This window comes from Pelodiscus sinensis, chromosome 4 (genome assembly GCF_052426305.1).
Source record: "Pelodiscus sinensis isolate ZL-2025 chromosome 4, ASM5242630v1, whole genome shotgun sequence".
In the NCBI taxonomy this organism is placed as follows: Eukaryota; Metazoa; Chordata; order Testudines; family Trionychidae; genus Pelodiscus; species Pelodiscus sinensis.
In genome coordinates, this window is record NC_143055.1 from 113144254 (window position 1) to 113157414 (window position 13161).

Sequence of the window (13161 nt, forward strand, 5' to 3'; positions counted from 1 at the left end):
TCAGCAGCAAGAAGTTACCATGCTTTGGGCCTTCATTCAGAGGAGTAGAAAAGTGCACCTCTAGGTTATGTCTACACTGCAGGCTTTTTGCACAAGAACAGTTGTTCTTGTGCAAAAACTTGCGGAGCGTTTACACTGCATGCGTGGTCTTGGGCAAGTAAATTTACAGTAAAGCATCAGAAAAGCGGGCTTCTTGCACATGAGGAATTGCAAGAGCTCTTGAGCAAGAAGGCAGTGTGGATGGGCAACAGGGGTTTCTTGCACAAGAAACCCCTATGGCTAAAATGGCCATCAGAGCTTTCTTGCGCAAGAGAGCATCCACACCACCATAGACACTTTTGCACAAAAGCACATCTCTTGCACCAAAGCACATGGCAGAGTGGATGCACTCTTGCGCAAGACCTTTTGTGCAAGAACTCTGGCACAAAAGAGCACAAGAAGCCTGCAGTGTAGACGTAGTCCTATTGTATGAGTTCCTGCCCTGCACCACCAGGATTCCATTTGCAGAAGAGGTGGCTGCTAGCACATCTGCTAATCCTTGTTCTATGTCTTATCAGCCCAAGGCGGGACCTGTCTCATTAGGATGATACTTTAATCATGTATAGCACTGCTTCCATCTTAAAGACAAATCATCATTTTGTGACTTCATAGAAAACAAATTCAAAAGATCAGAGGGGTAGCCGTGTTAGTCTGAATCTGCAAAAGCGGCGAGGAGTCCTGTGGCACCTTATAGATTAACTGAAGTGTAGGAGCATAAGCTCTCGTGGGGCAAAGACCCACTTCGTCAGATGCATGTCTGACGAAGTAGGTCTTTGCCCACGAAAGCTTATGCTCCTACACTTCAGTTAGTCTATAAGGTGCCACAGGACTCCTCACCGCTTTTGCAAATTCAAAAGAGGTTTTTTTTTTATTATTTCAGTTTGGGAAACAAGATTTAAAGGAAATGTTCTTTGCCATCAGCTCAACAACCATATCATGGTTGTATTAAGTTTGACTCTACATGGAATTGTCCTGTCCAACTTTACATTGCTCTTTGATATTTCTAATGGAGACCAAATTTTTAAAAAGCAGACAAGAAATATGATTTAAGAATAAAATATGAATTTTTCTTAGAATGAATTCTTATTGTGGAGCCCTTAACTCCACAATGCCATTCTGTCATTTCCAGCATTAACAAATGTCTTTACACATTTAAAAGGGTTTGCACATGGAAATTTGTATTTGTTAAGCCTCGGTTCTGGCACTACTGTATAACTAAAGCCATTTTTTTCCCAAAAAGGGCTAAATACTGGTTTGGAAATCCTGCTGAAAAGCACTTTGCACAACACACTAGCAAAGTGTAAATGCAATATTAATTGAGCAGCTGCCCTATAGAGCATTTTAAAAATACTAATAAGTTATTATTATACTAAGCATATTATACTATTATACTAAGAAAAAAAGCAAAAAACAAAAACAAAACAAAAAAAGCAAAATGCTATTGGGGAAATGATGTAGGGGCATCATATACTGCTCGTTGGTGGCAAAGAGATGAATTGTAGAGCTGTAAGATACTCAGAATTAAAATGACAGCCCTTTAAACTTAGGTTGCTTATCAAAGTGCATCAGTTTGAGCTTCAGGAAGATGGATGCTATGTCTCCTGTTTCTGGGGAGCTGCTTAAATGAAGGCAGTGAGCTTTACTAGTGAAGTACATAAAATATAAACTTTGTGGCTCATGCCTGCACTCTGGATAAAATTTACTTCTATGCCAACAGGTAGAATCAGACTTATGCAATACTGAAATCCAGAAGTAGAATTTAAGTGGAACTTATCCAGTGCAGAGGCCTTTTGCGGGCCCTTTGCAAAAGAGTGAATTTTACTTGGTATAAGCATTCACACAGCACTGACTAGACTTTCTAAGTTCTGCTCTTGCACGTGTAATCTTAATGTAAAATCTGTAAAGAATTATCTGGGATCATTTCTCCATTGGGATCACTATTCCAAAGTTTTGATCAGAAATATGGGGCATATTCCCCAGGAATTCACTGAGAAAAGTCAAAGATGGGATATCACAGAATCACAGAACACTAGAACTGGAAGGGACCTTGAGAGGTCATTAAGTCAAGTCCCCTGCCCTCACGGAAGGACCAAGCACCACTGACCATCCTTGACAGGTGTCTGTCCAACCTATTATTAAATATCTCCAGTGATGAAGATTTCACAACCTCCCTATGCAATTTATTCCAGTGTTTAACCACTTCCCTGACAGTTGGGAAGTTTTTCTTAATGTCCAACTTGAACCTCCCTTGCTGCAATTTAAGCTCTTAACATGTATTATTCACAAAGCATGAAGGAGGACCCAAAACATGATGAGACTGGCTTAAAATATGATGCCATTTTAAATAAAATAATACAGTTGGGTTGCTTTTAAATGTTAAAAACCCAGCCAACCAAAAATAAGCTAACATTCTCAGACACTCAACACCTCCAAGAGCTAGCGCTACAAGAAAACATACCAACTACTGCACGTGAAAAGTAGCACCCTTGTGGTTACAGTCAGTTGCTTTTCACTTCTGCCTGCTCCACTGTGTTCTGTGTGTCCTGTCCTGCGAGGTCATTAGGGCAGGAACTGCCTCATTTCCTGTTACAACCAGGATTGTTGTGACACGATATAAAGTCCACCCCCCATTTTGTGAGCAGGGTACTGAATGGGACTGCTTAAATCTACTTCTATACAACATAATATCCATAGGCTCTGTCCTTGTATGTCTATTAAAAGTTACAGTGGAAAATAATGAATAAAGCCCTAGCTGTATGAATTATGGAAATGAAAAAGATTGCCCTCCTTGCATGCTGAAGGATATCTCAAACACTTTGATCTCAAATGACATAAAACTCTGCCTCACATAGCATTAATTAGAAAAGAAATTTTAATGAGACCGTGAAAGGACTGCAACTTGGACAAAAGCAGAACAGTTTTCTTCCTTTCTTACTCGGGCATCTGGATTCTGAGAGAATGCACCACAATGCTGAAAGAATTGTTGTCATATGGAAATGCTATGATGTCTGCACAGAGGAAGTGATCTCTTCATAGTTTATAGCTGAAGTGTAAAATCAGTGGGTGGCTCAAATAAGATTAGGACACTATTATATGCCCATGTGGGGACATAAAGGGAAACAATACACATATTATTATGTGGCCATAGGGGCAACCTGGGCCTATATGCAGAGGAATAATACAGTTGCTAATCCCTCGAGATGGGCAAGAGGCAGAGATTTGGCTCTGCTCCTATAACATGCTGATGAGTTGACTCAAACAGAGATTAATTTGCTGCTTGTATAGACCAACAGCAAAGCTGTCATTGCTCTCTGTATGGAGCCAGCGGGAAACATGCCTTTATAACTTTCTTTCATAGGATAACGAGTCTTGTGGATAGGGGAGAAGTGGTGGACGTGGTATACCTGGACTTTAGTAAGTCATTTGATACAGTCTTGCATGATATTCTCATCAATAAACTAGGCAAACACAACTTAGATAGGGCTACTATAAGGTGGGTGCATAACTGGCTGGATAACCATTCCCAGAGAGTAGTTATTAACGGTTCACAATCCTGCTGGAAAGGAGTAACAAGTGGGGTTCCGCAGGGGTCTGTTTTGGTACCGGTTCTGTTCAATATCTTCATTGACAATTTAGATATCGGCATAAAGAGGATGCTTATTAAGTTTCCAGATGATACCAAGCTTGGGGGAGTTGCAACTGCTTTGGAGGATAGGGTAATAATTCAAAATGATCTGGACAAATTGGAGAAATGGTCTGAGGTAAACAGGAAGAAGTTTAATAAGAACAAATGAACTTAGGAAGGAACAATCAGTTTCACACATACAGAATGGGAAACAACTGTCTAGGAAGGAGTATGGCAGAAAGGGATCTTGAGGTTATAGTAGACCACAAGCCAAATATGAGTCAACAGTGTGACGCTGTTGCAAAAAAAGCCAACATGATTCTAGGATGCATTAACAGTAGAGTCATTCTTCCGCTCTACTCTGCGCTGATTAGGCCTCAGTTGGAATATTGTGTCCGGTTCTGGGTGCCACATTTCAAGAAGGATGTGGAGAAATTGGAGAAGGTTCAGAGAAGAGAAACAAGAATGATTAAAGGTCTAGAGAACATGACCTATGAGGGAAGACTGAAACAATTGGGCTTGTTCAGTTTGGAAAAGAGAAGATCGAGAGGGGACATGACATACCACAGGACATACCACACTAATACCAACCCTGGTACCTTCCCTTGCAACAAACCCCATTGCCAGCTTTGTCCACATATTCATTCTGCTGATACCATTATTGGACCTAACCAAGTGAGTTATAAGATCAAGAACACATATTCCTGCGCATCCAGAAATATAATCTATGCTATCATGTGCCGAAAGTGTCCGTCTGCTATGTACATTGGACAAACATCTCAGACACTTCGCCAAAGGATTAATGCCCACAAAACAGATATCAGACAAGATCACAAAGAAAAAAACAGTTTCTTGCCATTTTAACCAGAAAGGACACTCTCTCAATGACTTAACCACCTGCATTCTGCTACAAAGACCTTTTACATCTGCACTTGAAAGGGAATCCTCTGAACTGTCATTCATGTTAAAATTCGACACTCTCCAACAAGGAATGAACAAACACTCAAACTATCTTACCCATTACCAAGATAGCTTCCCCAATTATCACCTCTAATACCATTAACTCATTAACATCCCACTCTCCCCACCTCTAATATCATCAATTCACAGACACTTACCTTCCTTCCTTTCCCTCCCTCCCCCCCCCCGCATCCCCTTCCTGTTCTGAAATGTGATTTGTCCTTTTCATATGTGTTCATTTTTTTTAATTGTATCCTTTGGTATATATGGTTGTGACTATTTTCTTCCACTATTTGATCTGAGGAAGTGGGTCTGGCCCATGAAAGCTCATCATCTAATAAACCATCTTGTTAGTCTTTAAAGTGCTACATTGTCCCGCATTTTGTTCAAAAATAGAAACTCTCTTTATTGAACAAAACTCGGGGAGACTGGGAAAAGAAGGTGGGAGAGGGGAAGAGAGAGGGTGGGAGAGGGGAGGGCAACTACAATATCAGGGGTTTGGAACAGGTCCCATATGAAGAGAGGCTAAAGAGACTGGGACTTCTCAGCTTAGAAAAGAGGAGACTGAGGGGGGATATGATAGAGGTCTATAAAAGCATGAGTGGTGTGGAGTGGGTGCATAAAGAAAAGTTCTTCATTAGTTCCCATAATAGAAGGACTAAAGGACACCAAATGAAATGAATGGGTAGCAGGCTTCAAACTAACAACAGAAAGTTCTTCTTTACAAAGCAAATAGCCAACCTGTGGAACTCCTTGCTGCAGGAGGCGGTGAAGGCTAGAACTAGAACAGAGTTTAAAGAGAAGTGAGATAAAGTCATGGAGGTTGGATCCATGGAGTGGTATTAGCCAGGGGGTAGTAATGGTGTCCCTGGCCTCTGTTTGTGGAATGCTGGAGATGGATGGCACGAGACAAATGGCTTGGTCATTGTCTTCGGACCATCCCCTCCAGGGTAACTAGTGTTGGCTGCTGTCGGCAGACAGGCTACTGGGCTAGATGGACCTTTGGTCTGACCCAGTACAGCCATTCTAAGCTCAGGGCTCAGGGTTGGGGGTCTCACTGGACCACCTTGATTTTCATGCCAACCTGCTCCTGGGTGGCCTGGCTGGCAGCTCTCCTGCCCTAGACGGCCACTTTCCTGTGCCTAGTGAGGAGGTCGTGGATGAGGTCCACGATGTCTGCACTAGACCAGGTGGGCGCCCGCCTCTTGCGGACCTGGGCAGGCTCCAGGCTCGAGCTGTGCCAGGTGCAGGGTCTGCTGGCTGGGTGCTGGCAGGTTTGCACCTGGCACGGGCACCGTAGCCAGCCCATGCCCCTTTAAGGGCTCCGGGGCCGGGAGGGAGGCAGAAGAGTTTCCCTGGTGGTGCCCAGAGTGGCCACCAGGGAAAGCTGGGGAGGGCTAGCCTCCCACTAGTTCGAACTAAAGGGCTACACAGCCCTTAATTCGAACTAGTTAATTCGAACTAGGCGTTAGTCCTCGTAGAATGAGGTTTACCTAGTTCGAATTAAGCGCACCGCTAGTTTGAATTAAGTTCTAACTAGCGGTTTGCATGTTTAGTGCCTATCAAAGTTAATTTGAACTAACGTCTGTGAGTTCCAATTAACTTTGTAGTGTAGACATACCCTCAGTTACATGAACATTGAACTCTCTCAAGAAATTAAAGATAAAATCTCCAAGAAGAAATCATCTAAAACAACCACATTCAATTTCAAAATAACACTTCTGGTTATGAATTTAATGGACAAAAAGCTTTGAAACTTGGTTCTAGATAGAAAGTAAACCCACTCCCAGAGAATCTATCTATAGGCACAACACTATGGTTTCTTTCTTCCTTTACATTGGAACATTAATGTTGTTTTTGCCCCTGGTATCAACAGAGCTTGGCATGGGAGGAGAGTGGGACATTGGGATTCATTGTGAACAGAAGTTCAAGAAAACTGGTCTCTTTTTTTTCTCCCTAAACTTTTGAAAGTCCACTGGGGACCCCTAGTGTTGCTAGGTTGGAGAATCATATGTTTGAAGGTTAAATTTGTAGAAGTCTGTTCCAAGATATATTTCCAATTTATTTAAAGGTTTGGGTTTTTTCCCTCCCCTTTAAACTTAGGGATGGAAATATTTCTGGTGAATATTTAACCCTGGGGTAAAGTATATTTTTTTAGGCTCTAAGGGTACATCTACACTGCATGGAAGCCGCACATTATTTCAAAATATTTTACGAAATAACGGGCGTGCTATTTCGGCACCCTCATTCCACAAGGGTTAAGGGATATCTCAAAATAGCATGTTATTTCAAAATTTGGCACTGTGTAGACACGCCAAATTTCAAAATAAGCTATTTTGAAATAGATTTGACATAAGATACACAATTTGCATAGCGTAAATTGCGTATCTTATTTTGAGTTTAGGGTGCTGTGTAGATGTACCCTAAAAGAATGACATCTGAATGTAATGTTTTGGTTAGGGGTGAAGAGAGCTATGTATGGATGTAAAATCTTAATGCCCCAATACTTAGGGTATGTCTACAGTACAGAGCTTTGTCGGAAAAACAGCAACGTCCACACTGCAATTGTGTTCTTTCAATAGTAAATCAAAAGAACAGAGGGCTTTTTCCAACATTGGTAATCCTCATTCTACGAGGAAGAAGCCTTTTTGCAAAAGATCTCTTTCACAAAAAGGTGTGTGTGGATGGGGGGAGGGGCTTGAAAGAAGAGATCTCCAGGAAATACCACAGGTGCCCTGGTGGCCACTCCATACAAAATAATCACAACTCCTATAGTTCCTGTCTTCTGGCCCCTCTTAAAGCTGCAGGTACCCCAGACAAGCCTTGTGTCAGGAAACCAGCTTCAGAGCAGCACCCTGACCGCATGGCTCTCCCTGCCATAGGCATTCAGACCCATGGCACAGCCTCAAGCACCTCGCTACCCCTCTGGCCCTTACTGGGAACAGACCCAATGGTCCCAGGACCCTGTCAGGCGGACGATGAGGTGTGCTTCATCCTGGTCTAGCCCGGAGTCCCTCCTTGAACTGTGGGGCAAGGAGGAGACATTACAAGATCTCTGGGCCAAACACAGAAATGCGGACGCTTATGGCCAGATGGCCGAGTTCCTGGCGGAGCGCGGACACCCATCCCGGACCTTGGAACAGGTCTGGAGTAAGGTGAAGGAGCTCTGCCAGGGATATGTCCGGGCCAGAGAGTGCAGCTCGCGCTCAGGGGCAGGACCCCACACCTGCCCCTACCACAAGGAGCTCCATCAGATCCTGGGGGGTGGGGAAACATCTTCCCCACCCATCTTCACTGACTCAGGCCTCGAGACCCCTGTGATCACCCAGCCAGAGGTCTCCGCAAAGGAGGGCCAGGGCCAACTGGCCGCGGAAGAGGAGGAGGCGACGGGCACCATGACCCTCTCCCTTGAGCCAGTGCTTGTGAGCCAGGATGTCTCCCAGGCCTCCTTGGATGCCTGGGAGGGATCTTCAGGTGTCACTTTCTCAAACACTCAGGGTGGGGGAGGCAGGCACACAGGAGGTAGGGGGCGAGTGTCGTTCGGGCTGGACATTGTGCTGCAGTCCATGCATGTGCAACCACATTCTACATTACTGTGCAGCAGGTGGACGCAGCAGGCAGCCCCTGAGCAGGGGTCGGATCCTGCTCCCAGGCTCAGCGGAGGCCACACACATCCTGCCAGGGGTCAGGGGGTCGCCATGGCTGGAAGCAGGCTAGCCACAAGAGCGCTGGCACGACCCCACGCAGACCAAGGAGTGCCACACCTAGCCACAGAAATGATCCCCAGATTGAGCTTGGGGTCCAGGTCGTGCAGGACCAGGAAGGCAGCTGGCAGAAAGTGCTGCAGAAACTGCAGCATGGCCGTGTGGGGCCATCTCATGCCCAGGGGCAGCTTCGGCTCCATGGCACCAAGAGAAGCTGTGACATCCAAAAAAGAACAGGGCAACCACTGCAGGAACTGCAAGAGCTTTGCTGTCCCTCGAGGAGGCATCAAGCACACAGCAGAAGCAGAGAAACGGCTGGCCAGGGGGGTCCCTTTAAGCACGTGTCTCTGAAAGGCTCCAACAACAGCACTTGGAAGCAAGTGGTGACGTAAAGCCCTGCCTGAAGTGGTTCTGGGTGGCCTTTTATGCGAGAGAGCATCCAATCAGTCTGGACGCTCTCTTTCGTAAAAGCGCATCGCTTTTTCCATTCGCTTTTGTGTGTGGACACACTCGTTAGCAAGAAGTTTTTTCGGACGATCTCTTCCAAACAAAGCTTCTTGTGCAAGAAGCCTGCAGTCTAGACATAGCCTAAATTAGTACAATTGCTCCCTCACTCCTGTATGTGTGATAGGAAAAGCTTATATTGACATACAGTGACAAAGCCTACAGGAGTAGAAATGGTTGAGTGCAGTGGAGCATAGTTTGTTTTTCTTAACAGTAACAGTATTTTCTTAACAGTAACAGGTATTTAGGTTAATGATCAGCTAAGAAAGAAAAGTTAACAAAATTACTGCAAGGTGGCATGGTAATCCCTTAACAGAAGCAAAAGCAAGTTGTCATCATCAGAGATGTCCAAATGGACAGGGAATTGTAATAAAAGTAAATCCTCTTTCCCTATGCGGACAACAGTGAAAGATTTGTAGGGATTAAGCCTTTTGCAGTCACTGATGGCATAGTGGCTCCTGACACACTCTCACATAGCTTCCTTTCTTTTTGGCAGAAAAAAAAAATCCCTTTGCCCTTCGGTGATTTGAAACAATGAGGCTAGGCCAAGTGAGCACAGGAACAAGAGCTGAGTTATGCTAAGCACCATGATCCCAGCAAAGAACTTCAGAAAAACCAGAATGAATGTAGAATAAAGATAATGTCTCCTGAAAAGGCATTAATTCCTCTGTGCACTTTGGGACCTCTCCCCTTCCCTTCCCAATCCAGAAAGGTCTCATGACTAAGGAGTGGGCTGCTGGCTGTGCAGAGGTGGTGGTTTTAGGGAAGTTTATCAAGCGAGGCACTCCATGCTGCTGGGTTGGATCCGCAGGAAGACATTTTGCCACTATTATTGGTGCTTTCTCTGATTCCTTTGTCCCCTACTGATTTGGGCCTAAATTCTGAAAACAGTCCAATTTCAAAACAACCTCAAATTTCCTGAAGCAGTTTTTCTCCATAGTCCTTTACAAAAGGAAATTCTGTAACTGGATTAGTTAAGCTAGGCAACTGCATCAAATTTATGTAGCATTTGGGCTATAATAGCATTACAAAAATGATCAGAATAAACTGCCCCTTATCTTTCACATTCCTGTCACCAAACTGAAGTCAATCAGAATAATTTGCGCTTTATAAGTGGCTTTCTACATAATGAAAGTCAATTAAGGTGATTAAAACAGAGCTGTTAACTGCAGGTTTTCTTTGCTGATGCTGTGCTCAACGTGTGTTCTGTACAGTTTTCAACTTAGTGAAAGTGCATGGAAAGGAAAAGATTTTTTTAAAGGCAGTTAAATTGCCTCTAATTAGCAACACTGTAGTCAAAACATAATGAGTGGATAATAAATTTATATTTGCATAATGGAAATGCTACCAAAATGTACTTCAGATAAACTGAGTTAGATTATAATTAGAGCTGTGTGCTGGGAAAGATAATCTTTTTAATTGACAACACAGAATTGATGCCAATGATAAGGGGATTGGCAGCTGCAAGATAAATCAAGGGAGCAGTTTGCAGGTCAGCATAATGGGGACAGGATAATACAGCAATTCAGGGTGCTCTTCAGAGGATTGTACAATGAGATGGGGATTAGAGCTGTGTCAATATTGGATTTTTTCAGTTTGTTGGAAATTCTGAAAAAGAGGAGAGGAAATAATAATTTGTGGTTGAACCAAAGTGAAAATTTTCAGAATTGTTGGCAAATCGCAAAGGGCTTTTTTAAATTGCTTTGGGTCAAATGAGATGTTTGGTTTAGACAAAACTGAAACAGTTTATATTGGTTTTGACCATTTTACAATGTTTTTAATTGTTTTTTAAATGAAATTGAAGGACAGTTTGACATAAAATTGTTTCATATTGAAAAATCTAAATGTTTAATTTGACAGCTTCAAAGCAAAATATTTTGCTGTTTTGGGATTTTGAAGGGACATCTGAAACACTTTGATGAAGCATACAAACTTGGAAAACATTTCAGTATCACTGAATTGGCTTTTTTTTCCCCTGAAAAATAGTTTTGGATGAAAAATTTCACCCAACTCTAGTATTGAGTGCTCATAGATATGTCCTGCATTTCCTCCACAGTGTGAGGAAAAACCATAAAACCAGGTGATCACCTTTTATTTATAAGAATTCCCACTTTCCATCATGTTTGTTTTCTGGAGCACAGCAATATGAAATGAAACACAGTTTGATTCTCCGCTGAGTCCGTGGGTATTGCCACTGCTGCATAAGTTATCTTTATAATGTGGTAAAGTCAAGGGCTGCAGTCTGAATGTGGGGGCTCACAGTACTAATCACTGAATAAACATACAAGAAGTCATGGCCCTTTCCCCAGACAGTTTCTAGTCTAATTTAAAACCCATTGTGGCTAGGATTGAGTGAATTCTAGGCAACCTCTGTAATAAAGGTTGAACAAAAAGTTGTGCTGAAAAGACACTGGTCTTTATTGCCTGGTGCCAGTTCCTTGACATGGAGCTCACATGGGTCAGGTTTACCTAAGATTAATACCCAGCCCTAACTGACTCCATGACTCCTCTTTATAAAAAAAAAATCACATAAAATAAAACATAGTTGTAGCCATACCCAACCAGCGCACACTAACCTGTCAATAAAAAGACTGCCTCTTTAACTCAATGGCTTTATCATCACACAGCCTCTTGTCCTTAAAATGGTTCCATCTGCAGATTGACCAAGATTAATCTTCCCCCAATACCTGCAACCAAACAGGACATTGTGTTAGTGCTGCCAGCATAGCAGCACTGTCGGAAACATTTTGTAAGCCCACAGAAAACAGAGCTACTGTCTCACTTCATTTTGTTTATACGTGTCCCACAGCTTCTATAGGAGTGTCCCTCCGCCCCCAAGAGTGGTTATGACATAGGACCTGGTTGTGGATGGCATCCTGTTACCTTAGCAGCACTTTCTGTTTGTAATCTCTTCCATAGAATGGGTTAATCCTGGGTCATTCTTCCTGTAATATCCCTCCTGTCCTAGTTTCCTGACATATTGCTGTTTTGTAACTGCATCAGAAACACAGCCTAGAAATTGTGTTCCCCCGCCATGCACTTTGGAACACGTACTCCCAAGTGAATCACCAGGGGCCTTGGGCCTGCTACAGGTAGCAAGGTTTTATTCTTTGATTTCTTAGCAGATCTGCCAAATGTTACACATCTCAGATAGCAAGTGTGAAAAAGTGGGACACTTTTTTGAGGGGGTGTGTACGTGCATAGTTGGCTATATACCACAAAGTCCCTAATATTGGGATGTCTGTAGGGTTGCCACATGGTTTTAGAAAAAATAACAAAGAAACATGCCAGGAAAAAGTTTGCTGAGTTTAAAAAAAAAAAAAAAAAAAGTCCCTGAGAGTTGTTAAGCAAAAAAACAAAACAAAAAACCCAGTGTAGCCTCTTTAAAAACCGCATGGCAAGGCTTTTTGGTCCTAACAGGCTGCCAGCGGCCGCCTGCCATCTAGCCTCCCTGCGCCGGGCCAGACAGCTCCTCTGCAGAACCCGGTAAGCCCTAGAGTTATCAGGATGCCTCCGTATTGAGCTGGACAGTCCGGGATTTTTGCCTCCTGGCCAGGAAAAAATCAGAAAGTACCGGACATTTTAGGTGTCTAATATTTTCTGAATTTTTTTACCCACCAGGAGGCAAAAATACCAAACTGTCCGGTTCAATACCGGACATCTGGCAACCCTAGACATCTGGTCACCCTAATCTCATTTGACACTGATAACTTCAGAGGCTCCACCTCTTCCTCCTGCCTGCCTGCCACACATCTGGATTTCCATTCAGTGACTCCTCCCAGTCACTAGGGGCCAAAGTGGCACCTGCTTTCTGCTTCACCTCTCTCTCCTGCCCATTGGCACATGGGCGCCATGGAACAGTAGCTGGGAAAAGCGGGGAGGCAGCAAGAGGGATCAGCCCTCCCAGCCCAGGCACTGCTACTCACCCTAGCTCAGGGGTGGGCAAGAGGGACTCTGCAGGCCAGATCCAGCCTGCCAAGCAGGTGGATCCGACCTATGGAGGCCCTGCTGCCCCCAAGCCAATTAAGGCCTGGAGGCGGGGGAGTGCACGAAGCCTCCTCCCACCCTGCCAGGAGCACATGGCACTTTGAAGCGCCACATGCTGCTCGCAGGGTGGGGGGGGAGAGTGGAGGAAGCTTCGCATGCTCCCCCGCCCCCAGGCCAATCAGAGCCTAGGGGTGGGGGAGATGCATGAAGCTTCCTTCGCTCTGCCCCGGCCTTGCGAGGAGCCCGTGGCCCTTCAAAGTGCCATGGGCTCCTCGAAAGACTGGAGGAGGCTTCCTGTGCTCCCCCGCCCCCAGGCTCTGATTGGCCTTGGGGTGGAGGAGT

At 44.2% G+C, this 13161-nt stretch overlaps 1 protein-coding gene across 1 annotated transcript; it reads left to right on the top strand.

Annotated features, from left to right (window-relative positions):
• Positions 1-867: 867 nt before the first annotated feature.
• Positions 868-12862, top strand: LOC149524568 (uncharacterized). Its single transcript, XM_089778059.1, has one exon. It carries the CDS (start codon positions 7519-7521, stop codon positions 8677-8679), a length of 1161 nt encoding a protein of 386 aa, XP_089634185.1. The 5' UTR covers positions 868-7518; the 3' UTR covers positions 8680-12862.
• Positions 12863-13161: the final 299 nt, after the last annotated feature.

Bases quoted from the DNA above. Each gene is read 5' to 3' on its own strand.
- LOC149524568 (XM_089778059.1), top strand. From the start codon at position 7,519: ATGGCACAGCCTCAAGCACCTCGCTACCCCTCTGGCCCTTACTGGGAA.